The 24,625-nt window shown below is 38.5% G+C and overlaps 1 protein-coding gene across 1 annotated transcript; it reads right to left on the bottom strand.

The window, feature by feature from the left end:
• Window positions 1-16,947: 16,947 nt before the first annotated feature.
• On the bottom strand, window positions 16,948-20,471 carry atpsckmt (fATP synthase c subunit lysine N-methyltransferase). Its single transcript, XM_035412443.1, has 4 exons — window positions 19,906-20,471; window positions 19,368-19,505; window positions 17,900-17,950; window positions 16,948-17,377 (listed from the first exon to the last, which is right to left on the bottom strand). The coding sequence occupies exons 1-4, from the start codon at window positions 20,179-20,181 to the stop codon at window positions 17,144-17,146; spliced, it is 699 nt and encodes a 232-aa protein (XP_035268334.1). The 5' UTR covers window positions 20,182-20,471; the 3' UTR covers window positions 16,948-17,143.
• Window positions 20,472-24,625: the final 4,154 nt, after the last annotated feature.

The raw sequence follows: 24,625 nt of genomic DNA, 5'->3' as shown, positions 1-24,625 counted from the left end.
GAGGTAAAAGCTAAATTGTGAATGTTTTGGCTGTGTTAAAATCTGTCATCGTTAGATGAATGGGAATACATAAGTGCATGAAAACAGGGGCATCCAGGTGACAGAAAAACACAGTAAATTGACCCATTTAGATTCTGTGTGAGAATAGTTATATTTGACCTGCTATGAATGCATGCTGTTCTAATTTTAGCATACAATGTGTGTACACACTGAAAATATACAGTGCCTTCAGAAAGCTTTCGTTCTTCATTGATTATTTATGGTTTTTCTGCAAATTCTAATTAAAATATATGTGAATGAGTTCATAGCACTTTACAAAGTTATATTATACAGTATGTATATGTCTTCATAATATTATATATAAAAGAAAAAACCTGGAAAAGCATGTAATTGATAAGTATTCCCCCACTTTGTGTTGACAACCTAAATTGTGTCCGTAGTATTAAAATCCTGTTGTATTTATTTATTTATTTTTTATTTTTTTTATTTATTTATTTATTTATTTATTTATTTATTTAAGTTAAATGTGTTAACCAGATCCGCCTTCGTTGATTATACATCAAATTACATTCATTTGCATGATTAGATTATATGCAGAATATATATCACCCACTTTGGGTGGCCTCACAACTAAAACAACAGGGCATTCATGCTGTCGTGAAGACCAAGGAACTACCTGTAAAACGTCAAGATAAAGTTGTTAGGAGACAAAAAGATGGCGAAGGCTATAAAATGGTTTTCACGCTATTAAGCCCATTGTAAAAAATAAATTAAAATTAAAATATATATACATAAATAATATGGCACAACCTGCATTCTACCAAACTGAACAAATGTATGAGAAGGGCAATTGTCAGAGAAATGCCCAAGAAACCAGTTGCGACACTAACAGAGTTGCTGAGTTCATTGACTGAAATGTGAGACACTGTCCAGGGATCACAAATCTTGTCAGCACTTGGAAGAAAGGCAAACATTAAGTCACATCTGGAGTTTGCCAGAAGGCAAGTGATTGACCCTGAGACCTTCATGAAGAAGACCGAACACTTTGGCAACCCAAACACAGTCCATCAGTCACATAGCATCATCCAGGAAGCATCATGCTACAGGTTTGCTTTTCAGCAGTAGGGATTGGGGGTTGGTTGTCATCAAGGGGAAGTAGAACAAAACCAAATACAGACAAATCTTTGAGGAGAACATTTTTCAGTCTGCATGAGATCTGCTGTATGTTCAGTGTGAACACTTGTGTTCCAACAGAACAATGATCCAAAGCACACAATAGAACAACAAAGGAATGGCTTCAAAGCAAAATCAGCATTATGGAATGGCCCACCCAAAGCTCAAACTTAAATCCCATTGAAAATATGTGCTAAAACTTGAAAATTACAGTCCATAATTCTCTCTGTCTGACTTTGCAGAGTTTGAGAAAATTGCATGAAGAAATGAACAAAAATTCCTAAATTTAAATGTGCAAAGCTCAAACAGACATTCCCAAGACGACTCAGAGCTGTAATTGCCGCCAAAGGCCCATCTACAAAGTGTTGACTCCGGGGAGAGAACATTTTGTAAATGAAAATGTAAGCCTTTCATTTTTGGAAAACAACTTGAATAAAAAGATTATTTGCATTACAAATGCGTTGGATTGCGTTGGTGAAAGGGGAAGACATTCATATGCATTCAAATTTTAAGGTATACCAGGACAAAATGTGAAAATGAATACTTTCTGAAGGCAATGTCGTACATTCATCTCCATTTTCCCACATTGCCAGGGGCTATTCAGGGCTGGAGACGTCCCTTTGTCTGGAGAACTTTCATAGCTCCCGTTGGCATATAGCAGTCAGAGCTGTGTCAGATGTGAGGGGCTTGCACATTACCAACACATTCTGCTCTCCCATTCCTCAGAACCTGTCCCATGTCAGAACCCCCCCCACAGAGATACTGTGCGTAAGGGTACTCTGTTTGCCTTTACTTTTGTGTTCCTTTTTGAAGCTTAGTGCCTCTATCTTCATGAAATGTATTTTAATTGGTAGCTTGTACATTGCAAAGAAAGTGTAAACTTCAGGGGAGGAAGGGGGATGACACCTTCCGTGCCAGATTGCACTGAGGTGGAATATGACACGACACGTAAATATGAGAGGAGCGAAAGTTCATCAATATAATTATCTACAGCCAGCGTTTATGGTTTAATGTAAAAAATATAATTTAGCAGTTGGTGTCTTCATTGCTAATGTATGTTTAGCTTTGTATATACTTTATTTACTGAGCAATGCCTCCTGGAACGCTTTGCCTGATGGATATTGGAGCTTTGGAGTTGCAAATTCCCGCCTTGATTATTTTCTATTTCTGCTTGTGTTGAAAAAGTATATAGACACCTGAGAATATTGGGAAAATACATGCAGTGTTTATTACTTCTGTCAAACAAATAATACATATCCACCAGCTCTGCAAACTCATCCAGCATGCAATTTTGCATTCTGTGCTTCTCTGGACAAATAACACTTTGTTAGTATAATTCCATTCACCCTCAGAATGTGTGATCTCAGTGGAGGAACAGTCTATATATCCTGATATAATCACATAAACTTCATGTACTGAGATTACACTTTGCAAGTGATAAAGCTGTTATGCCTTTTTGCAAGCACAAATATGTGACTATCCATGCTACTTGAGATCTGGCTGCTTTGTGGCTTTAAAATCTCATTAAAAAATACACTTTTGACCAAGAGAAAAAGAAAACAAAAAACTAGAAAAATAAACTGCTGTGTTCCACATGATGTCCATGAAAAACAGAACTAATACTAAATAAATAAGCACTAATATATTGTTAATATCAATAATAGTATGAAGAATATTAGCAAATGATAATAATAATAATAACAAACCACTATCTCATTAAATATGCGCATTATAATGAACTTGCCACTGTAAAGCCAATAATCCATCATCTCTGAAAGGCTGCAGCGGAGGCCAACAGCATTGCATTTTAACAAGCTGCCTATATTTTTCACATGAAAAGGACTTTGTTGACAATAGTGTACTCGGGTAATTGGTCCTCGCAGCACACCAGACAAGTTAATTCATTCTAATTACTTGCAGTACACGGCTTTGGTCAAGAGAATCTGCCAAAAAGGGGACATGGGGAGTGCATCCTGTCTTTACACAACTGAAGAGAGACAAACAAGTGGGCCCCTTGTTTGATGTTCAACTCACATCCAAGAAATAATAAAACAGACCAGGCAGAAATGTAAAACTTTTGTGCCAGGCAATATACTTTGATTGTTTAAGCATAACCAGTAGTCTGACTATTTCAGTCATAATAATAAGATCTTGTATGCAGTTGTTTATTCTGAAGGAGAGTCCATATAAGGGAATGTGATTCAGTGAAAGGTGATCTTTACGGGACCATGAATACAGCCTTAATTTCCCCATAGAGTGATGGAGCCATCTACCCTGTTGATCTCATATAACAATAAAACATGTTTGTCTCAAACTACCCCATGCCAGAGAGATCTTTGGTTCTAAACACATTCTCAATGGTATACGAGCGCCAGTAGGATCTTGTTTATAAGCCATTTTTAATGAGTACCTCCAATAGCCTGTTCTACAAGGGCATGCATTTCACCTACAGTTCAAATTAGTTAAAATAATGTAGCGATTGACTCCGTTGAGAGACCAGGTAGATCTGGGATAACACTCATGCTTCTTCATAACTGAAATAATTTTGTACCTTAATGCTGCATTCTGTGGTCTCGTCAACTCATAAAGTCGGAAAAATATCACCGGACCAAGTCATGTATACTAGGTGTTTGCGTTATACCATTTGCCATTTGCCTAATTAATGTTTTATCATGAAGTAACTTCAACATAACAACTTTTAAAAAGTATCTTAACTACTTTTCTCTTCTTGGCAGATGTGCTACAGTTTAACTACTTTCAGTTTTGAGTAATTGATAGCTTAGTTAACGACATTTTCAGAGTTCATTGAGTTTCCTCAATACTGATTATTTCACAGTATTTCAATGATACATTAAGATAGATTGTAAAACTCGAATAGACACACTTAATAAAAGTATATGCCTGAGGTCAGATATGACCCCAGTTGGTCGCTTGAGGGTTAGAATAGAATTTTTGCTGAAACTTACTTTTTTAATTAGAAAAGTCGGCCTATTTCACATTAAAACGCAGTTGCAGTGTGCTTTTGGTTTTGTTATTTTTGTACTTTAAAAAAATCACCAGAATGCAGGAAACACAGTCCTTAAAACTCCATTATTTCCGGGGGAGGACCCCCACATCCCCAACCATTTGTGAAATCATAGAAAGAAGGCCTATAGGTATGGAGTGTGTGAGTGAATGGTGAATGAATGGTGTGTGTGCCTTGTGATAGAATGGCGGCCTTTTCAGGGTGTATTCCTGCCTTTCGTCCAGTGTATGCTGGGATAGGTCCAGCAAACGCCACAACCCACCTCGCAAGTTATCAGCTAGCTAACTAAAGCCACGTTAAATTTGATTCAATAAATATTGTGAAAATTTAGCACTTAGCTGTAGCTAACTGCATTTTCCCTTGCTAAATGGCTTGCTAGCTAGGCGAATAGCTATTGAAATGTTTAGCTATTGATACTATCTGTTGTCTTAGTAATTGCGGTTTCCAGTCAAGCTTTAGTTATAACCCCAGTACATTACTGTACTGCCAGCTCCATCCTAGGGCCTATCATGCAGGCCTTTCTACAATTCACACTTGCATCATTGAACTACTTAGCTTGTAGTGCTTCAACCAGCTGGTTAATAATGGGTAAGAATCTCACATACTTAACGTTTTATCCAATAAGGTGTCCACCAGAACTGGAAGGATAATGCAAGTGTAGGGGATGTCGTCTATGCAGTTACACTGGTGCACCCGCATCTATTTCTAATGCACCCACAGTGATTTTGTTCTGGAACCGGGCCTGGTACCACTACCTTCATAGAACAATATTATCAGCAATTATTCATAATCAACACTGATGACACATCTAAGTAAAGCAGTCTTCCAATCAACAGCAAATAAATTATCTGGCGGAGCAAGTACACTACTTGACCAGTCCCATTTAAGTTTATAAAATTTCTGATTGTTGCAAAGACACTATTCAGACACACACATGCACACACACCTACACATACACACACCCACACACACAGACTCACGCACGCACACACACTTTTCTCTGACTGTCATGCCAATCAACAATCACTTAAGCAGAGGGCAAAAAAATTACAGGCATCAAAGTGGTGAACTGAGAGTTCAATTAAGGATAAGAGGCCAGAAGCAAACATATGTCTGGAAAGTAATATTCTTTTCCAGGCTGGCAATATCTTGTTCCTGGCATATTGTAATTCAGTGAGCAGAAAAAAAATAAGAACAGTCAAACCATGTCGATCATTGCACTTTTAATAATACAGAAATTCAATGTAGCACAATGCAAAAAATATGGTGAAAAGAATCTTGCTGTGATATACTGTACCCTGCAATCTGAGAAAGACCACTGCGATGACGTATGTGGTCTACTTGGTAAGAATTGAACTGTGTCTCAAATCTTAAGAGCCAATTTCTTCACAAGATAAACTTTAGGGTTTGCTGTAAAACAGTAAATCACCTGTATTAAAGGATTAGGCTTTGGTTCATGCATGGCACAGTGAATTTAATGTGTTCTGGCCCATGATTTTGTAAACACAACAGTTTTTTTTATTATAAAGTAGCAACCCATATCTGATTAACTTTGTTGTTAGGGGAGGGCAGAAGTCAGTTTATGACTCTTACACGATTAAATGTTGTTACTGTTGGAGTATACCACTGCATAGCTCATGATGTATACTCAGAATAAGAACCTAAATCAATAAATAGATAACAGCAAATAGAAATACAACCAACATTCAGTAATGAAACTATCCTAATATGTGAAACATATATCATAAAAATTATCTTAAATATTATTATTATTATTATTATTATTATTAATAATAATAATAATAATAATAATAACAATAATAATAATAATAATAATGATAATAATAATAATCATAATCATCATCATCATCATCATCATCATCATCATCATAATCATCATCACCACCAGCAGCAGCGGCAGCATCACCTGCAAGTGTGAGGGATAAAAAGGTTAAGCATAAGTAGATTTACAGCTTTATACAAAGAGGATGACCTGAGCTTGCTGTAATGAGGTACTACCGACCTTCCATGTACCACTTTTTCTGTGTTAAACAGTGTCAAGGATTATAATTAAAAGTCTTTGTAGCCTCATCTGTCCATTTCTCATGTTTCGTTCCTCTCAATGGCATTTTCTTACTGTCATTGCCTTCTGTGAAAAGAACAGCTTTCTCTTTTAATTAACTATTATCTTCCATAATAATTTTCCATAATAGTAGTAACATATATTCACAATTACAAACCGTAATCTGTTTTGCTTAATCTGGCATCACCTGCTTTCATTATTAAAAGGTGAGATACTTCAGTCAAGAGACTTCAGTCAAGAGAAAGGTGATACATTTTTTACTGTTGCTCTGTTTTCATAATTTTAAGAACACACTATAAATAATCTATTCAGCGTATACATATTAAAGCTGTACTTTGGTGGGTCATGAAAAATATATAGCCCTGCACAGCATTTCAATTTGTGGGGAGAGATCGCCATAATAGGCCATTCTTTCAATAGATGTTTGTACTCCTCGCACGTAAAAAGGTTCTTGGCCTTCCTGGAAACTCTGAAAGGCTTTATGAAATATTAACGCCGGGGAGAGACATTTTAAAAAATCAGCCCTTTTTCCCCTCAATAATCTGTGGTGTACTGCTCTAAGGAAAAGGCCCACTCCGGACCATCGTTACAAGTCTCCAGACGCATTGGAGGAGATGTGCAGTATGTGTGCACTTGGCGCCAGTGTTTCACTTTTGTGGCGCCTTCTGACTTCTGGGAAATTTTTTTCATGAAAAAAATGATTACTTCAACCACACCTAGGTGAATGTAAACAGGACATGGGGGGGGGGGGATTCAGCAGCCCAGCCCAGTGGGATGGGATAGGATGGGCATAAGGGGCACAAGAATGAGAACCTATCATACATTACTGGAACCTATGATAACAGTTTGAAGGTAAAATCTTCTTACCTCCCATAAAACATGCAATTCCCATAATACCCATTCAACAGTCCTGCACTAAGGCTGTGTTCAAATCGACTTCCTAACTACTGTGTCCTTAAAATATGCACTGTCTACTAAGCATACTGCATACTGTTCGGTATGTCAGTTAATATGTGATGGGCAATATGCTGAAGATATCCTCCATACATTCTCCAGCCTTACTGTGGTGTTGTAAGATGTTCTACCCTCGTGCGACCATGATCACATGGTTTTGTTCTGCTTGAAGGAAAACAAAGCAGACATTTACTTCCTGAAAAGTATCCTTCCAAATATACTGAGTGAAACCCTGGGAAGCAGTGTATCATCCTACAATTTTAAGTACAATACATTTGGAGAAAATTTTGCCTACTTAACTTTCTCATCCAGTGTGCTTATCAACTATACTTAATGGTAGGCAAGTGCACTGATTTGGACATGGCCTATGACTTGATAATTTTGCATTTCTTCTTATTCTTCCTTTCGATATGTGTTGAATGCAATGAATAAATTGCTCTAAACATTCATAGGCACATTAAATGGGCTCATTCTAGTTTTTCAGCAAACATTTATCATTTTCAACCAATAGAGACCACAATTAATTTGAAATCATGCTGCAGAAAATGTGTATGCTACAATATTTAAAGCTCATGACAACAAGCCTGAATGGAGAATTTTTAACCCATTCTAAACAGTCCATGAACCGCATTACTGCATGGCACAGAACATACGTCTTAGTCACATAGAACAATTTCCAAAGAACAGGTCTGCCCATTTCCCTTGTCAAATTAGAATCAGAGAACTGCAATAATAAAGTAATTTCAATTAGCCACTCCTGGAATTATTTGAGCTGATTGTAGGTATTTTGTGGTACTAAGAATTAATAATAAGCAATCTAAGCAGGACTGGATACCATGCACAGTAGGCAGAATGTGTTCTTTCAATTGTTGTGTCACCTCACTCAGTGTAAAATTCAAAATCCTTCCATGCCTATTTTACCTAAACAGTGTGTTTCATCAGTTTATACAAATCCTAACACATTTCTTATTACTACTATCATTAAATATTGAATAAAGTAGGTGGTATTTAAAGGAGAAAACAAATTAACAGGTCATCTGCAATAAAATGTCTATGGAATGATTTGTGACAGTGCAATACAACCCAGTAGTTTGGGTGTTGCCTGCAACACTGAACGTCTACATCCTTTGGAAAGCCCTTGAAATCCCTAGAGAGAACTTTTGCATGGCTAATGTAAATGAAGCACACTGCTTGTCGTCTTAGGGAGACACATAATGTGAATCTGGAGCCTTCCTTTAATAAAAGCATCAAGGAGAGGCCGATCGAGATTCTCAGATTCAATTAAAATGTAATTTCTAAACCTATTAACATATCCAAAATAAGAGCCTTTGACTACTATAATCAAGGTAGTGTTGATCCTAGTCATCCTGCTCTAAGCAAGAGGAATCGATTGGCTTATTCACGACAGCTAAAGCCAGCCATATGGAAGGCAGTCCTAAAGGTCTCAAATGGAGTAGAGCAGATGACCTTTGACTTCCTGTTTCCTTTTCAATATGTGTCTCGTACAGAGCTTTTGTAGACAGGCACCAATGTTTCTCATCCCATGTCCTCGCTATTCTGTGATTTATTATTCTACCACGTCACAAATTATTACACAATGAAGCAAATATTTTGGATTGTTAATTTGACCATTGATAGACATTGCAGGAAAGCACAGACCCAATCAAACTTAACAGGCTTGTTGTCCCAACAAATATATACCCTAAAGCCATCTCTTAAAAGGTCCTTTGGTTAAGTAATTACATAAATTGAACTGCACTTTAAAGAGCCATTAGCCAGACTGCAGATTCTCTGTAGATGTTATCTCTATTTGCCTTTTCTAGAGGTTTATTCATACTAACATAAATTCAGTAGCAGTATTTATTATTGTTTAAATAATAAGGAACACCAGCAGGCCAAGGAAGTAATAATTTCAACCCACATGAAAATATGCTCCTATAATTGTTTGCTGCATGCTTCCATAGATCAGCCTGAAAAGCATTCATGAATTCGTTTTTGGCCCTCCTAAACACAAAAATACTTCTTGTAACTTCAAGTGCTCTGCAATGGTGCTGCGTTATTGGCATGTACACATATATTGTAAAGCTACGCTTTACCATAATCCTTACAATAAGTAACCACCTTCCTGCTTCAGTGACAGTTTTCCATTTAGTCAATGTTTCTAAATAATTTATGCAAAAATCACAGGCACTAAATGGCTATATATTACAGCGTGTACAGCTTGACATTCTGCATTCTTTAATGTCATAAATATCCTTCATTTTGATGAGCCAGGACTTGCAACAATCAGGAATTAATAGGAAACATGGTTTGTGACCTTTCAAGCCAGGTCATCAGAATTTTCACTAGAACTAATTAGGAAATTTCAATATGATGTGATGCATTATACTTGATATACAATGACCTCTAAAAGTATTCGGACAACAGCCTCAAATTGATGTTTATCTGTTGTGCACACAAGGAAGTGAATTTCAGATTAAAAAATCAGAAAGGCACCTTCCAAGTCTTTTTTTTTTTTTTGCAAACATAAACCGCTTGGTTTAGGAGACAAAACGCATTGGGACAATGAGCTTAAAGTAAATTATGTAAGTGGAAAAAGTCAGCATTTTGTTGCAAATCCCTTACTTTCAATAACTACATCAGGTCTCTGTCACATTGACATCGCCAGACTTTTTGTGCCTTCAATTGTGATGCTGTTATGATTTTCCAGGCTATAATGGCAGCTTCTACAAGTTGCCTGTTGGTTGGGTTTTTCGCCTTTGCCCTCCTTTTGAACAAGTGGAATGCATGCGTAATATGCCTTAGATCTGGTTATTGACTTGGCCCATTTAACATTTTCCACCTTTTCAGTCGGATGAACTCCTGTGTTAAGGGTCATGCCATAAGTTACCACTTCTGATAGTAATTTCTTCTTTCTTTCTTTTTTTATTACGGTGTTATCTTGTGTGGGAGTGCCAGAATATGTGTCCTCTGTTGACATTTACAAAGTATACAGTGTTATGATCTGGTTTGAGCAGGATCTGTCTTTACAAATTCCTGCCACAGGTCACTGAAATTCATGTATGGCCAATTTCAGTATTTCCAAAATGGCTCTATTCTGTGCTATTTCTGACACAGATAGAATAGCTATTTCTGTTGTTCTTACTCTGCTGCACACTGTACCTCCCTTATTGGAGTAAGGTATCTCTCTGTACAATCCATTAGTCCTTCCATCTGAATTCCTCATCCTACATCCTTCCAAATACTGTAAGTCACAGATCAACTTATGAGCAGTTTAGCTGAGGTCGTGACTCCGGTTTGGATAGCTTTACCCTGTATTCCCATGTAATGTGTATACTTTCAATTTTGTCACTTGGAATTTTTCTCAAGTTCTTCTTTCCTGGCTTGGCAGCTTACTCGTAGGTATAAGCTGTAAACTGTAAGAATCTCATGGGAGTTTAACAGTACTTGTTTATTCAGTGTCTTATCTAGTTGTTCCACCATCTGCTGAGTGGTTCTTCACACAATATTTTTGCGCTACTATTGTCCTTCTGTCAGTTTGATGACTTTTTATGACAGTTTCATTGTTATATTATATAACCACCTTAAGTCTTGTTTGGCTGCTGCTAGCTCATTGTCTTTTTATATTTGTCTATTATGTTCTCATCCTTCAAACTTTTCTTCCTTTTCTGCATGCATCTGCACATTGTTCAGCAGATGTAGTTTTGCAGTTCAAGTTAGTTAACTGCAGTTATTTTGTGTCTTTCTCGTACCTGTTCTTCACACTTTAATGCAGTTTCAGTTGAAATTCTTTATTCTGTCTTCTTAATGCATAGTTCATTTCCACTTTAAACTGGGCTTTGGTGATGGCCAGGCAGTCTGAGGGTATATATTTCTGAAATATACTTTCTGATCAAGACTTTCTGATCTTGATTCTGATACCAGGATGTTCCATCATGTCTCTGCAATCTCAGGGAGATCTGCCTTGCAGTCTTTGCATTTTTTTTGTTGTTGATAAAATGGTGTTCTTATTATGATTACCTGATTATTAGCCCAGAAGTCAGACATAACCCCTACATCCATGAGTGCCTTAGCTGATGTTTCGTAAACTTTGGGACGACCCCCGATCACCTTCAATGTCTTGCTACACAGCTAGTGCACATAGAATGGAAGTACACCTAAAATGTGTGCAGTCTTTATTGCTTTATGAGGACAGACTGATACGCAAGGCAAGGAAGTCTAACGTCTCTGCTCTTAGCCTCTCATAATGGAACATTCTGGACCGCTCAGATCCCAGCCAGGGCTGGACAGCAAGTACCCCAGCAGGGTATGCATATCCACACAGCTCCCATCACCATAATGGTTTCCCTCACTATGATTTGTCCAGTTGTCTAACTCTCCAACCCAATGAGTCACACTTGAATCTCTCTTCCATATTTTCATTTAGGATGGTTATCATCTGAGGTGGCATGTGTACCCTCAGTACCTTATACCACTTTTGTCCCTTTGTCAGGGTGTAGCATTGTATCACATTCAGCAGAGTCTTCTTATGTTTAATTTTGAAGGTGGCTTAGATATTTCTCTGGCCTGTGTCTTCCCTGCTGACTAACGCTTAACTCCAGAGAGCATGAATGTCACTTGTGATGTATGAGGGGAGCATCATCCTCTTAATGGCCTGAGTAAATGAACTGTTCCCAAGATGCAAGTCTGGTCCAAATGAGTCCCCAGGTCTGGCTCAGACCTGGTACAGTACATAAGTCCTCAAGCTTCTTTGTTCCTTTGCAATCTGGGCAAATAAACTGCACTGTGCATATGGCTTGTGCTGCATGTGTCTATTTTGGAGATCAGCTTAATAGCGTATTGCCCTGAAGGCTATTTCTGCACAGTGCACTATTCCTTGTATGCAGTGATTTTGCTTCTCCTTTTATCAATTTGAAATCCTCCCTGATGATTTGCTGCACAGCATGATTTTTAGGGGTTGGGAAGCTGACTCTATGCCAAACCTTCAATATTGAGGACGCAGTGCTGATATCTGACGTCAAACCTGCGACCTGTCTGGCGCCAGATCCCCTGCCAGCACAGACATTCCACCACAGCAGAGTGTCACTCCAGGGGCTCACGGAGGTGTAGAAACATTGATGTCACTTCAACTGGATTACAGTGCTGAATCTATAAAGTTAATAATGAAAATTGCAGTTCAAACAAACAATTATCAGTTATCTTCCAAAGAAAAGAAAGAATAAAACAGTTTGAAAAGATGTTTGAAGAAGAGGCCTAATGACACAAATCCTATGATTGCAAGTTTCAATATCTATACTTACTGTGCACAAAGGCATAAAATTGCACATATATTCAACATCTCTTACCTTTCTCTAAGTGGACTTCAGGGCATCATTACTCCTCAATTTGATCACAAATTAGAAATTAAGTTTCAATTCTAAGGTGGCATAATATGCTCAGCCAAAAAACCCAAACCAGAAAAAGCCTAAATAAAAATCAAAGCCTTTAAAAATAGTCATTTTGGAAAAAAAAGAAAAGGGGCAAACAACTGGCTATTCATTACAAACTGTTCGTTAAGAAAATGAAACGTGTACAGTTTTACTGTTTAACATTTCTAGCTTCGTATTTCAATTCAAAACTAAGGTTTTTGAAGCTGCTGTCATTTTTTAAGTCACAATGACATCTGGCAAGTAAATTTCGCTTTTCACTGCAAAAACTTTGGCAATTCTTTGATAATGCAACTGATAAAAAAGGCAAGTCTGGCAGTGCTGCCAGGTAAGGATATAAAAACGTACCTCAAAAAAGTAGCAGTATCAGTGGTGGGTGGAGAGTGAAGGGAACGGCTTGACACAAATTAATTCTTTCTACCACATCTGAAATGAAATACATTGCCAGCAAATCATTACGAAATAACTACAAGGTGAAATATATATTGATGAAACGAAAATGTTGTTCATGAATATCAAGTGACATGAATGAATTATAGTAGTTCACATCTTAAATGATAATTCACAATTCTCTTGATAAGAAAATGTTTTGAAAAGGATTAATTCATAATTACTCAGAATGATACACCTCATTAGCAAGAAATTCAAGGACTATTTTTTTGACATTCTGCAGAAGAAATGCAGTGTAGTTTTCAATTTAGAACAAATGAACAAAAATTAAAACCATCGAACAATATTTGCTCACAAGCTTAGTCGAAGTGTATTTTTAATAAAGTAGACTCATACTCCGATCTTTCATTCTTGATTGGCTCCTTTGTGCTCACTTAATGAGATTCAGATTTTCGTCTAATGATTTATTTGTACTTCAAAGGATTTTTGGCCCACCTCATTTCGTGTTCTCTCTGCTGTCCGGGAATGATCAGATGATGGGGCATCTAGAATCCACGGCAGAATGCTGTGACATTTTCCACTAAGTCAAAATGGCTGTCGCAGTCAGCAGAGCAAAGCGCACAAATGCCAATGAGATGGGATTAGTCATCACTCATCACTGCCTTCACTGATCCCTGTCCACCCTGATAAACTTGAATCTCGAAAACACGAAAGGTAGGCCAGAAACCACGGCGAGATTTCGAAGGACCATCGTATTTTCGGAACAGATTCACACTGGCAGACAAGGTGAATTACTGACAATGGCAGTAAATATCGTATTAAAAGTGTGCCACTCATGTCATAATAGCTAAAGTACTTAGTGATGAAAATGCCTTTTAAATACTCCCACCTACTCGTGGCTCACAAGATCACATGAACCTTCAGTCCTTCCAGGTTTAGTCATCCACTGGACTGAGGTGATGTCCCTGACTCTGCACCACTTATGCTTTTATTCAATATCTTATGACTTTAATACCATAATACCATACTCATAACTTATGCTTTCCTTCATGAAACATTAGCTAATCATTTTAGTAGCTTGCTATTGTACTGTGCAGGGTCAAGCATCCTCTGGAGAGACATCCTTTTCAATGTCATTGTCCTAATGCTGTGGTATTGCATTATAAATCATTCATAGATACATTTTGCAAAACGTTAAACCTTTTCAAACATTTATCATGCTAAGGTTTTGCTTTTTTTGCTAAGTATTCTACTGTACCTACTTTAAAGTGAAACTATATAGATTATAAGGTATTGCCTTTTAATCTATAGAAACTATAGCAGTAGTCTGCTGGATAAAGTAAAACCATTTACATTCATAATTATGCGGTGACATCAATTGACATCATGAATTATGTCACACTTAGTCTAGCATCCTACATAACCATGTTTTCTATCACACTTTATAACGTTTAACCATTAGCCAGGTGACATTGTTGGCTATTTCACAATTGACATAACATGTTTCATAAGCTGCTATGTCACCATTTATAAAACATGACATTTACTAATGTGGGATCAGTGAAACCATTATGTCATGTTTATGAAGGCACTTATATATGCACTTTAAAGAGATACACTTCGTTTAAAGCTAGACCAGATTTGTTTGGTTTACTTTCATGGAAATGAGTCTTTGCCTCACCTAGAGTTAAAAAAACAACATTGTCTTCAACAATGACTAAAATGTACACATACATGCAAACTACATTCAAGCACCCAATAACATCAATCAATATTGCTATGTAATGCAGGGTAAAATTGTGGCAAGTTAGTGAGAATTTTTCAGTACAATGCAGCGCCACTTTTGGAAAGAAGTTTAAAAAATAATAATGAATATTGCAGTTACATAGCTGCAATAAGTATTAAATGTGATAATTTTTCAGAGTAAAGCAGAACACACTGCTGGGCGAGATTCTTATATAGATAAACTAGAAAAAATATTCAAATCACAAACCCCTAAAAGCAATTAATGAAGGCTTATGTTTATGTACATTTTTCTCAAGTGGATGGTCATATTTATACTCCATGTTTTTTCTACTGTAGAATTATTTCTTTAGAGACATATTCTGACATGACATTTCCCTTTAATCAGTTTATTCCCACCCTAATGAATACTTGACAACTGCTCTCTCATGAGTGAGATAAGCTATTGAAAGGATTTTTTTATTTGGGTATTCGAGGGACGTGGGAGGGGGATATAGCTGACTCAAAGGAATCACTATGAGTCAGTTTAACCGTTTTTATCCCTCTTCAATCGCCTATCGCAATATCATTTTGAGAAGTATCACCCAGCCCTAATAATTAGTGCTTCTGTAATTGTTTAATAGTAGTACAAATAGGACTTTGGTGTCTTTTGGTTATCTTCAACATGCAGTTACAACCATATGACTTCTCAAAATGAGACTTATTAGCCTTGCTGTGCACCTAACTGAGGTTCAGAAGGCAAATTGTGCTAATTCCACACCGTCTTAAGCCACTTTTCCACGACGTGGTACCGGCTCAACTCGACTCGCTTTTGGTACCAGGTACATCGTTTTCCACTGCAGATAGTACCCTCATCAATGTAGCTGGTCCTCATAGCGATGCCGCATGAAACTACCGTGACGTCATCTTCAACGTGTCACACACAGGAACAATGGAGGATATCGATTCTCAGTATGTGGCTGTTTGTCACAGCAAGGAGACAAATTTTGTTTCAGAAGAGGCTGAAGGCAGCAAGACAAAAGACTGCTGAAAAAAAACAGGAGAGTTTGGGAAATCCTACATCAGAGCTCAGCCGACGAGACGACTCTGGTTGCTCAAAGGCGAAGCAAGAGGATAAGTGACGATTCTCTCTGACCAATCAGTGGCCTGCAGTGTTGTCACGTCACCTTTTGGTATCGCCTCAGCTCGCTTGGAACCACAACTTTTGCCCGATGGAAAACCAAAGTAGAGTCGAGTCGAGTTGAGCCGGTACCATGCGGTGGAAAAGCGGCTTTAGAGATTACTTCAGCACTGCACAGAAGCACATTTTTAAGATTATCAGAAAATAGGCAATAACACTTTGGGCAATGCATTCTGCAGGCAAATGCAAACAGTGAATCTTATTACCATGATAAATGTAATTGGAAATGATAGTTTCATCCATATTCAAAATTCAAATGATGATGGATAAAACAGTTCATAGTCATTTGGAATGTTGAATTGGATAATCTTGTTAAATTAATCAATTATGAAGTTCAACGTGCAACTAAGCAAGAATCACAAAGTAATACAACCCTATACGAACACTAAGAGTGAACTGCATTTTCAATGGTGAACAAGTTGAGAAGAAACTTCATTATAGTGATCAGAACACTGAAAGCCAGGGCTTCAGATGGCAATGGAACATCTGCAAAGAACACCTATCATAGATGCTCCACAGCAAAGAAAACCAGGGACCACTTTTTATACAGGTTTTGTATAATGACTCAGCTGTTCAGTATGACTAATTCTGCCCGTTAACAATGAAAGACCAGTCAGCAAATTGTAGCATCGCCAGGTATCAATTAAGATCAGTGTCTCATGACAGACTTTAATGTCTGCAGAAAAACAGCGAGCATGATGCACTGATTGGAAATTTGACATTAGCAAATTACATTGCCTGCAATTTAACCCCAAACAATTCCATGCACAACCGGACAGAATTACTAGTTTTTAATGCAAGTGATTTTATATCCTACTAGGTTAAACTCCACCCTTTCTATAAACATCTGAGTCATAAATTGGATTACACCAAATTAAAACTTACATCAAAAACTAAGTCCTTTTTAGTGTCCTTCTGGTACCAAATGTACCTGGACAATAATACAAATTTTTAAAAATCTCCCAACACAAGATACCAAGGTTTAAATTATTTTAATATAAAAAAGAAATTCTGTTTCCAATGGGATACGTCCGTCCCCCCTGAAACATCTACTGTGACCAGGTGGCCTCAGTAACAAGACCTTGACAGACCGGGCGACATTTTAGGTCATTTGACAAGACACATTAGCAGAGATCTGCACAGGTTTAAACGGGAAGGTCGAGGCTTCCTCAAGCCTCTGCTCGCGTGCTCTGTTCACTGTGACTCATTCGGTTCTCTGGAGCCCCGCCCCTCTCGCACTCTGCCCGTGGCGGTTTGAAGGACTTGGCGTCGTATGTCCACACCGTGTCAATCCCCTCGCCGGCCGTGTCGTCGGGGACCCACGTGGGGAAGGGGAAGCGGCAGGCCACCACTTTGGCGGTGCTCTGCAAATCTCCCTGCAGCTTCTCCTCCAGCTGCGCCATCTGCGGAGAGAAGAACACGAGGATGGCTCCATTTGTCAACACCGATGGCCTCTTGTCAAAACTATGCGTGTAGTGAATGCAGCCCAATGATCAATCAGAAGAAGGAAATCTTCATAGTACAGCACAAGCTCTTATCCTCTCGTGGCCCTTGTCTTAGAAGGTGAAGGACAAAGCAGTAAAAGAAAATGATACTGCTGTACTGCCAGCAGAAAACTGGTTCACAGTGTAGCTTTAACTACATATATGTTTGGACCCAAGACTTTACACTTCGTATTGTTTGGCGAAGATCTCCCTGACTGGGTTCAAGATAAAGACATTGTAAAAACAGTAAGATGATAAATAATCACATTCAGTAAGCCAATTCGAGCTAAGCTGCAGAAGAATACATTAGCTAAGTTTATGGGGACATGATGAAAGCAAATCTACAAGCACTGTGAAATTTAAACAAGCCAATTGCCAATTTTAAAATATCTAAAGCATCTAAACAGGCAGGCTGCAGGCCATTTAGACTCTGTCACTTACCATCTGGGGGACTCCAAATATCACAACATTGGTGTACTGAGAAAAACTGACCTGAAATGAACAGCATCAATTTACAATGGTTACAGATGGAAAGCATATCACACACATGAAACAAGCATTGAAGTGCAAGTGAACATCTTGTTTTTTCTCCCAGTTTCTCCCAAATTTAGTTGTTATACCAATTCAACGCGTGTATCACGGTCCTGGTCGATGCGCTATCTGTCGGCCTGGGGAGGGAGTAGACTGCCACATGCCTACTCCGATACATGTGGAGTCGCCAGCCACTTCTTTTCACCTGACAGCGAGGAGTTTCACTGGGAGAGCGTAACGCGTGCGGAGGTTCACGCTATCTCCCCCAGATCCCCTCCCTGAACAGGCGCCCCGACCAACCATTAGCAACCAGCTAATGCAACGATTTCCCCTCACCGGCTTCCCACCCGCGAACACTGCCAATTGTGTTCGTAGGAATGTCTGACCAAGCCAGAAGTACCGCTGCCGGGAAATGAACCCGGGTCTCTGCGGTGGTAGGCAAGGGCTTATACCTCTACACTACCCAGACAGCTGAACATCTTGTTTTGCTACTATTGCTACTATTTTACAAGTCATGCATGAAAGTTGTAGGTATTTATGCAGCATGCCAATTGTGTATATTAAAAAAATAAATTATAATAAAAAATGAAAGAAAAATAAAATTACTGTCACAGGCCACATGTGGGGAAAAACATTTCCATGCACAGTTCTTTTTTAATATCAGCATTTCACCTTAATTTCCTTAGGCATCCAGTAATAGAAGTATATGCTGATACAATCTAAGAGGCATTAATAACCACATTACTGTTATGCATCTCATTTAATGGTGATTTCAATGTACTGGACCGACTTCAGATATCCAAAAACACAAATGCACGGGTGCTGAAACGTAACATATTCAAACTCTAATTATTTTTAATAATTTGGTTGCCCTTGCAGTTGATCATATTTCATTTAAATGGCAGTACATATACAGGTTGAGACTTCAGGGGGGTTATATGGGACAGATAACACATTCTTCTGACTAGCTTAGCATAGACTGTTGAAATAAAAAAAAATAAAAAAAATAGAAAAATGAAACTGAGTAACTATACTCTTTAGCAAAGACAGCATCCTGAGTAAAGTGCCCAGGAGTAAATAAAATGTAGTGCAATGGCTCCCTCTGCTGGCGACAGTTTCATACAGAGAAGTACCGTAAAACATCCTGTGAGATGTGCTGCTCTTCTGAATAAATGCAAACAACTACTCACCTTGCCATATTAACAAAAAACGGTAAAGACACTGACAATAAAACCGTTTGCGTATAACTTGCTGGTGTGCAGTACAATAGTCATATCTTTTATAGTAGTACATTTATACATCATAAGAAGAATTAAACAATTACAAACATAACTGGAAACTTAAGATGAGAGGAGAGTTAGTTTTGACAAAGCAATACCTTCCATAGGTCAGATATGTAGAATGCAGTGTTGTGGTTAACTCCTTCTCTCCATGCCCTATACCGGGAATACCAGACCAGCCACGGGTTCAGCTCAAAGCCCACAGCCCGAAAGCCTTGCTTCGCTGCAGCGATTACCTATGGTAAATGCAGCCGACGTAAAACATATTTTGGGTGGGGGTGCATTCAATACACAGTAAGTGAAACGGAAATTGTGTAAAACTGAAAGTTCAGTGGCAAAATGTAATAGGTGTGGCAGAGTTTGCTTGTCCGTAAGTGTGTGGATGCAAATATAAGTCATAACCTAGGGGGGGGAAACGCACAGTCACAGACTAGCTACAATTTAATGCCATCTTTTCATAAGGTAATATCATTTGTGTGTACATAAAGGTATCATCAATTTGTATACAATAAAAAAGTAACAGCACCGTTTATTGTCATAAAACCGAGAACAGACATGAGACTTGGGCGGAGCTTCTAAATCATGGCAAGTGTACACTGGTGAAACGAACGATGAGTATGTACACGGCGTGCTTACTATTCGACCATCGCCGCTTCCAATATCGACCAATGTTCCTGTTCTTCGTTGCAGGACCTTCAAAACATTCTCAATCTGGGCTGGAGTAGCAGGCACGAATGGGAGACACACTTTTCTCAACGCAGGTGTGACAAATGGGGTTGCAACTGCATAAAGTGCAATCAGTGACCCCCCAACAAGTCCAGTTGCAATCAGTCCCCAGCGTTTTTTGTTACCGCCATTATTGGATAGTTGCGTCTGTTTCTCCAGAACATTCCCGTGATTAAGTTCTGACATACTTGTTACACGCGTCACGTAAGTTAGCTAGTATTTGACTCAAACTAAGTAGCCTAAACGATTCGGAGGGAACGAGCAAACACGATTATGACAGCTGTCAGCTAGCGATTTACTCCTAAATCCTTCACTATCCGTTCGTCAACTAATTGTAGCATGATTGTCCATGAATATTAATGCAACTAAATGTGATTTGTCATTTCAGTACTACACTCACAAACGAACGTCAATGACATAAAACAGCCACCCCCATGACCTATCACACATCAGCGTGTGACAATCGACCAGCTTGAACGCAGTGTAACTACATAAAATGTCCCCCATGAAACAACTTTATTGCAGAAGGTTCCGTAGTCTCTGGTACAGAGAGTAGTTGGGACCACAGAACTGTAGGGCAGGAGAGAGTCGGCCAGAAGTGTGGGATTGGTCGCTTTTTTTTTTTTCTAAAAGAAGCCTACAGCATATAACGTTTCAAGCAGTTTTTAACACAATAATTCAAATGTGGCCTTCTCAATTCAACACTCATAAGCTCAGCCCTCTTAGCATGACCTTTCATATCACTGTAATATCCTTTCATTATCTCTGTAATCCATGTGTAAAGATCACACATCTATGCTTGTTGAAGGTTTAACAAGATGCAACTCGGTAATAATTTAGAATTAGAAAATTATAATTTACCTTTACATTGTAACCATTTAGCTGATGCTCTTATCCAGAGCGACTTACAATTAGCACACAACAAAAAGGCTTAGATTCGTAAATCTCCAACATTCCAAGTAGCAATTAATGAGAGTGTAATGGTCAGGCCATAACACATCAGCGATAGGTAATTATTTGTCACACGAATAAACATATGGAAGGGAAGGCTTTTTTTAGGGAAACATAGGATAGGGAAAGAGGGGAATGGGACTCAGGGTCGAGAAGGGGGTGAGGTATTACCTGAACAGATGGGTCTTCAGGTTATGCCGGAAAGGTAGGGAGGGACTGCTATCCTTACTGAGATTGGCAGATCATTTGACCATTGGGGAGCCAGTAGGAAGAAGAGCTGAAGACGGGCGAAGCATCGTCCATGTCATCACAGGGAGATGAGAGCTAGGTGCCCAGTGGCAGCAGAGCTAAGAGAACACGTTTGGGTGTATGGCTGGACCATGGCCTAAAGGTATGGGGGTGCAGCTCTTTTAGCAGACTTGTACCCACTTCCCAGCACTAGTTGTGAATTTGATGCAGCCACCCACTGGGAACAAGTGGAGGGAAGGTGACATCGTGTGACGTCGCTCTGGATAAGAGCGTCTGCCAAATGCCTGTAATGTAATGTAATGGAAGGTAGGAGGGGGTGATGTGGTAAAATGTTGACTAAACTGAAGGGGCTGTGGAGAGTGGAACCCTGGCCAGGAGGGAATTACAATAGTCCAGTCGGGAGATGATGAGAGCTTGACCCTGGAGCTGGAAAGCATTCATAGTGAGAAAAGGTCTGATTCAGCTGATGTTGTAAAATGCAAATCTGCATGATCTTATTAGGACAACAGTATGGCCAGTGTTACACTGTTGACTGCTTAGAGTCACAACAACATTACTAGTGGTCTGGGTAGGAGTCACTGTAGTGTTGCTGATGGCGATAGGAGAAAGGTCCTGCAGAGGGCAGGATTTGCCAGGGGAAAAGAGCCGCTTGGTCTTGTCAAGGTTTAGTCTGAGCTGGTGAGCAGACACCCAACTGGTGATGTCAGCTAGGCAAGCAGACATGTATGCCACAACCCTAGTGTCAGAGGACAGGAAAGAGATCTGGTGTGGAGAGATTAGAAGAGAGTGCCCAGGACTGAGCCCTGGGAAACACTGGCAGAGGGGTCTGTGCCAAAGTCAGAAACCCCCTCCACGAAACCTGATGGTGCAGTTTGACAGGTAGGGGGTGCAGGCCCAGAGATTCCCAGATCTGTCAGGGTGGCAAGTAGTACTTAGTGGTTTACTGTGTCAAAAGCAGCAGACAGGTCTAAGAAGATGAGGACTGAGGGGAGTGTGGCAGCTCTAGCAGTCTAGCAGTAAGGAGGGTTTCAGTAGCAACAAGTGCACTGCAGTCTCAATGGAGTGGGCAGGCTTGAAGCCAGACTGGTTAGGGTCTCAGCAGGCTCTCCTGAGAGAGAAGTTGGGAAAGTTCAAGTACTTTAGAGAGGAAAGGAAGGAGTGATATTTAGTGCCAGGAATATTGAAAAGAAATGTAATTGTGTGCTCCAAATCGCCAGTGAGATGGAATATTTTTGAAAAAGATAAAGTACATTATGGGTTCTGGAGGAATACCTTGATTTCTCTTATTGTATTAAATTGATCTGACAATATCAAGAAGACATTACACAACAGCATCATGACCAAATTTGTAAATTGCATTATTCAGTTGAATAGGTTTGCTGGAATACAGTAAATTCTTAAATGTTCGATAAAGAGATTATCTTTATAAAGAAAATCAAATAAGTATAGCAGTCTATTTGTTGTACCTCCAACTGGCTTTCTTTTCCAATGAAAAATAATCATATTCTGTGGCTTATAAATATAGTTCTTATAAATATAGTGTGAGCTCTCCAAAATAGGCACACATTTCAAAGACATTTACTGCAGTTTAACATTTAATACTTATATATAAATATATTGTATATATGAACATGTCAAAGTATGTGTGGTATTGACATGACTACATGTCAAGAATAACATGACTTTTTCATTTTTTTAAACAAAAATATAAATAAACATTAGCAGCACAATTACATCCTCATGTTGTAATGCTTCTGATGCAGATGAGACTCTTCAGTTTCTTAAACTGTCTTTGATTAATGCAGTGTTGGGTACTATAAAAGATGATTAGACAACGCCAAAACAGTATATACATTTATACAATAATAACTGGTTTCTAAAGACATTCATGTTAAAATGGGGAAAAAAAAAAAAAAAAACTAGACAATTAAAATTTTTTGTTTATCTTTTGTTCAGGCAGCACTACATAGTACCCACTAACATCAGTTAGACTTAGCTTGAAATAATTTTCTTAGGACCATTTGTACCAGTTTGGGTCAGTGTGTCAAGACAAAATATTATCAGATAAACCTCTCTATTACAGCAAATCACTTCAGTATGGCAAAAGCATTTGTTTTGAAGTTTCAGTTATTCATTTGAATAATACATTAGGTAGTTAAACTACTTAATATAATCCACAGTTAAAATCTTACTAATTTATGAATTAATTACGTGTCCATGTTGTGAAGCATGTCAGTGATTCCTAGGCCTTGTAATTTTCCCACTTGAAGGTCACATTCTTTTTTTGATAGCTGTGGGAGGTTGTGTTACAAAGTTCAGTGCTGAGGGATGCTGTGCATCTCAGACCGGAAATTTGTTTTTAGATAACATTTTCTGTTAGTCAGAACAGGAACTGTCTCTCTTTAGATGAAAAAAAAAGTGTCATAAAACTTTCTGAAGATCAGCAGAAGCAAAGCAAAACATTTTTTTGACTATTTTCCTGGCAGCTACTGCTACTCTTTGGAATCATTTAGCACCATGGAAAGATCCTGGAGTCCCAGGAGTTAGACGAAGTCTGATTCTTGCAACTGACCCTTTGGTTCCAGGAATATCTGATCAGTTGGCACCAGTTGGATACAACAGCCTATGAGTAAGAGGCCCTTCCAAGTCAGAGATGAGGCTTTTGAGTGGGAGTCTTAACTGCATAAAAATAACAAGCATCTGTTTGCATTCCAGGTCCTGCTGCTCTGATGGGTGGGCTTTGTACTCATTACATTCTGGTACACTGATGAATATTGAGGTGGTCCAGCTGGCCTCAAACCACTAGCTGATGAAAAAGAAAAAGAAAAAAAACATGAATTAGAGCTGCTAATGTTCAGAACAAGGATTAAGACAGAAAGGATTAAGGTATCTAATGTCTGAATACACTAGACTATTGTCAAAGTTGGTAGAATCATATTCCAGGGCCTACAGATGTGCTATAATTTTAAATGGCTGACAATTCATAATTTTTATTTACTTTTCTTATGTTAACATCAAAATAAATTTCAAGTGATACAAACTAGCCTTCGCAAAAAAAAAAAAAAAAATTAAAACGGAAATCTGAGAACTCAACCACCTCAAAAGCAGTTAGAGCACAGACTAGATTCAATTTTCACCCTCAGTAAACAGTAGGAGTTTTAGGTTATCTGCCACAGGCACATTAATGGTTACATGTTGTGTTGTTGTATGCACTGGTCCTGCACATGTCCAAAAATAGAGACTTTTATTTAAATTCTTTGGACAGCCACAAAGTATTTCCTTACCAATACACAGTTTTGCATAATTATATTTAACCATATAATTTGATTTCTTCATCACAAACAGCTTTGTAACTGTCATACCTTATCCTTGAATGGGTCTGAATCAAAATTTTAATGATGCTCCAATTTGGATGCAGGACGTTTTCATT

Source organism: Anguilla anguilla, chromosome 4, assembly GCF_013347855.1.
Source record: "Anguilla anguilla isolate fAngAng1 chromosome 4, fAngAng1.pri, whole genome shotgun sequence".
In the NCBI taxonomy this organism is placed as follows: domain Eukaryota; kingdom Metazoa; phylum Chordata; class Actinopteri; order Anguilliformes; family Anguillidae; genus Anguilla; species Anguilla anguilla.
This window is presented reverse-complemented; position numbering and strand designations above follow the sequence as displayed.

Bases quoted from the DNA above. Each gene is read 5' to 3' on its own strand.
- atpsckmt (XM_035412443.1), bottom strand. From the start codon at position 20,181: ATGTCAGAACTTAATCACGGGAATGTTCTGGAGAAACAGACGCAACTA. The intron at 17,951-19,367 runs GTATTGCTTTGT...TGTTCATTTCAG, and splicing joins ACATATCTGACCTATGGAAG to GTCAGTTTTTCTCAGTACAC. The intron at 17,378-17,899 runs GTAAGTGACAGA...TTCTCTCCGCAG, and splicing joins TATTTGGAGTCCCCCAGATG to ATGGCGCAGCTGGAGGAGAA.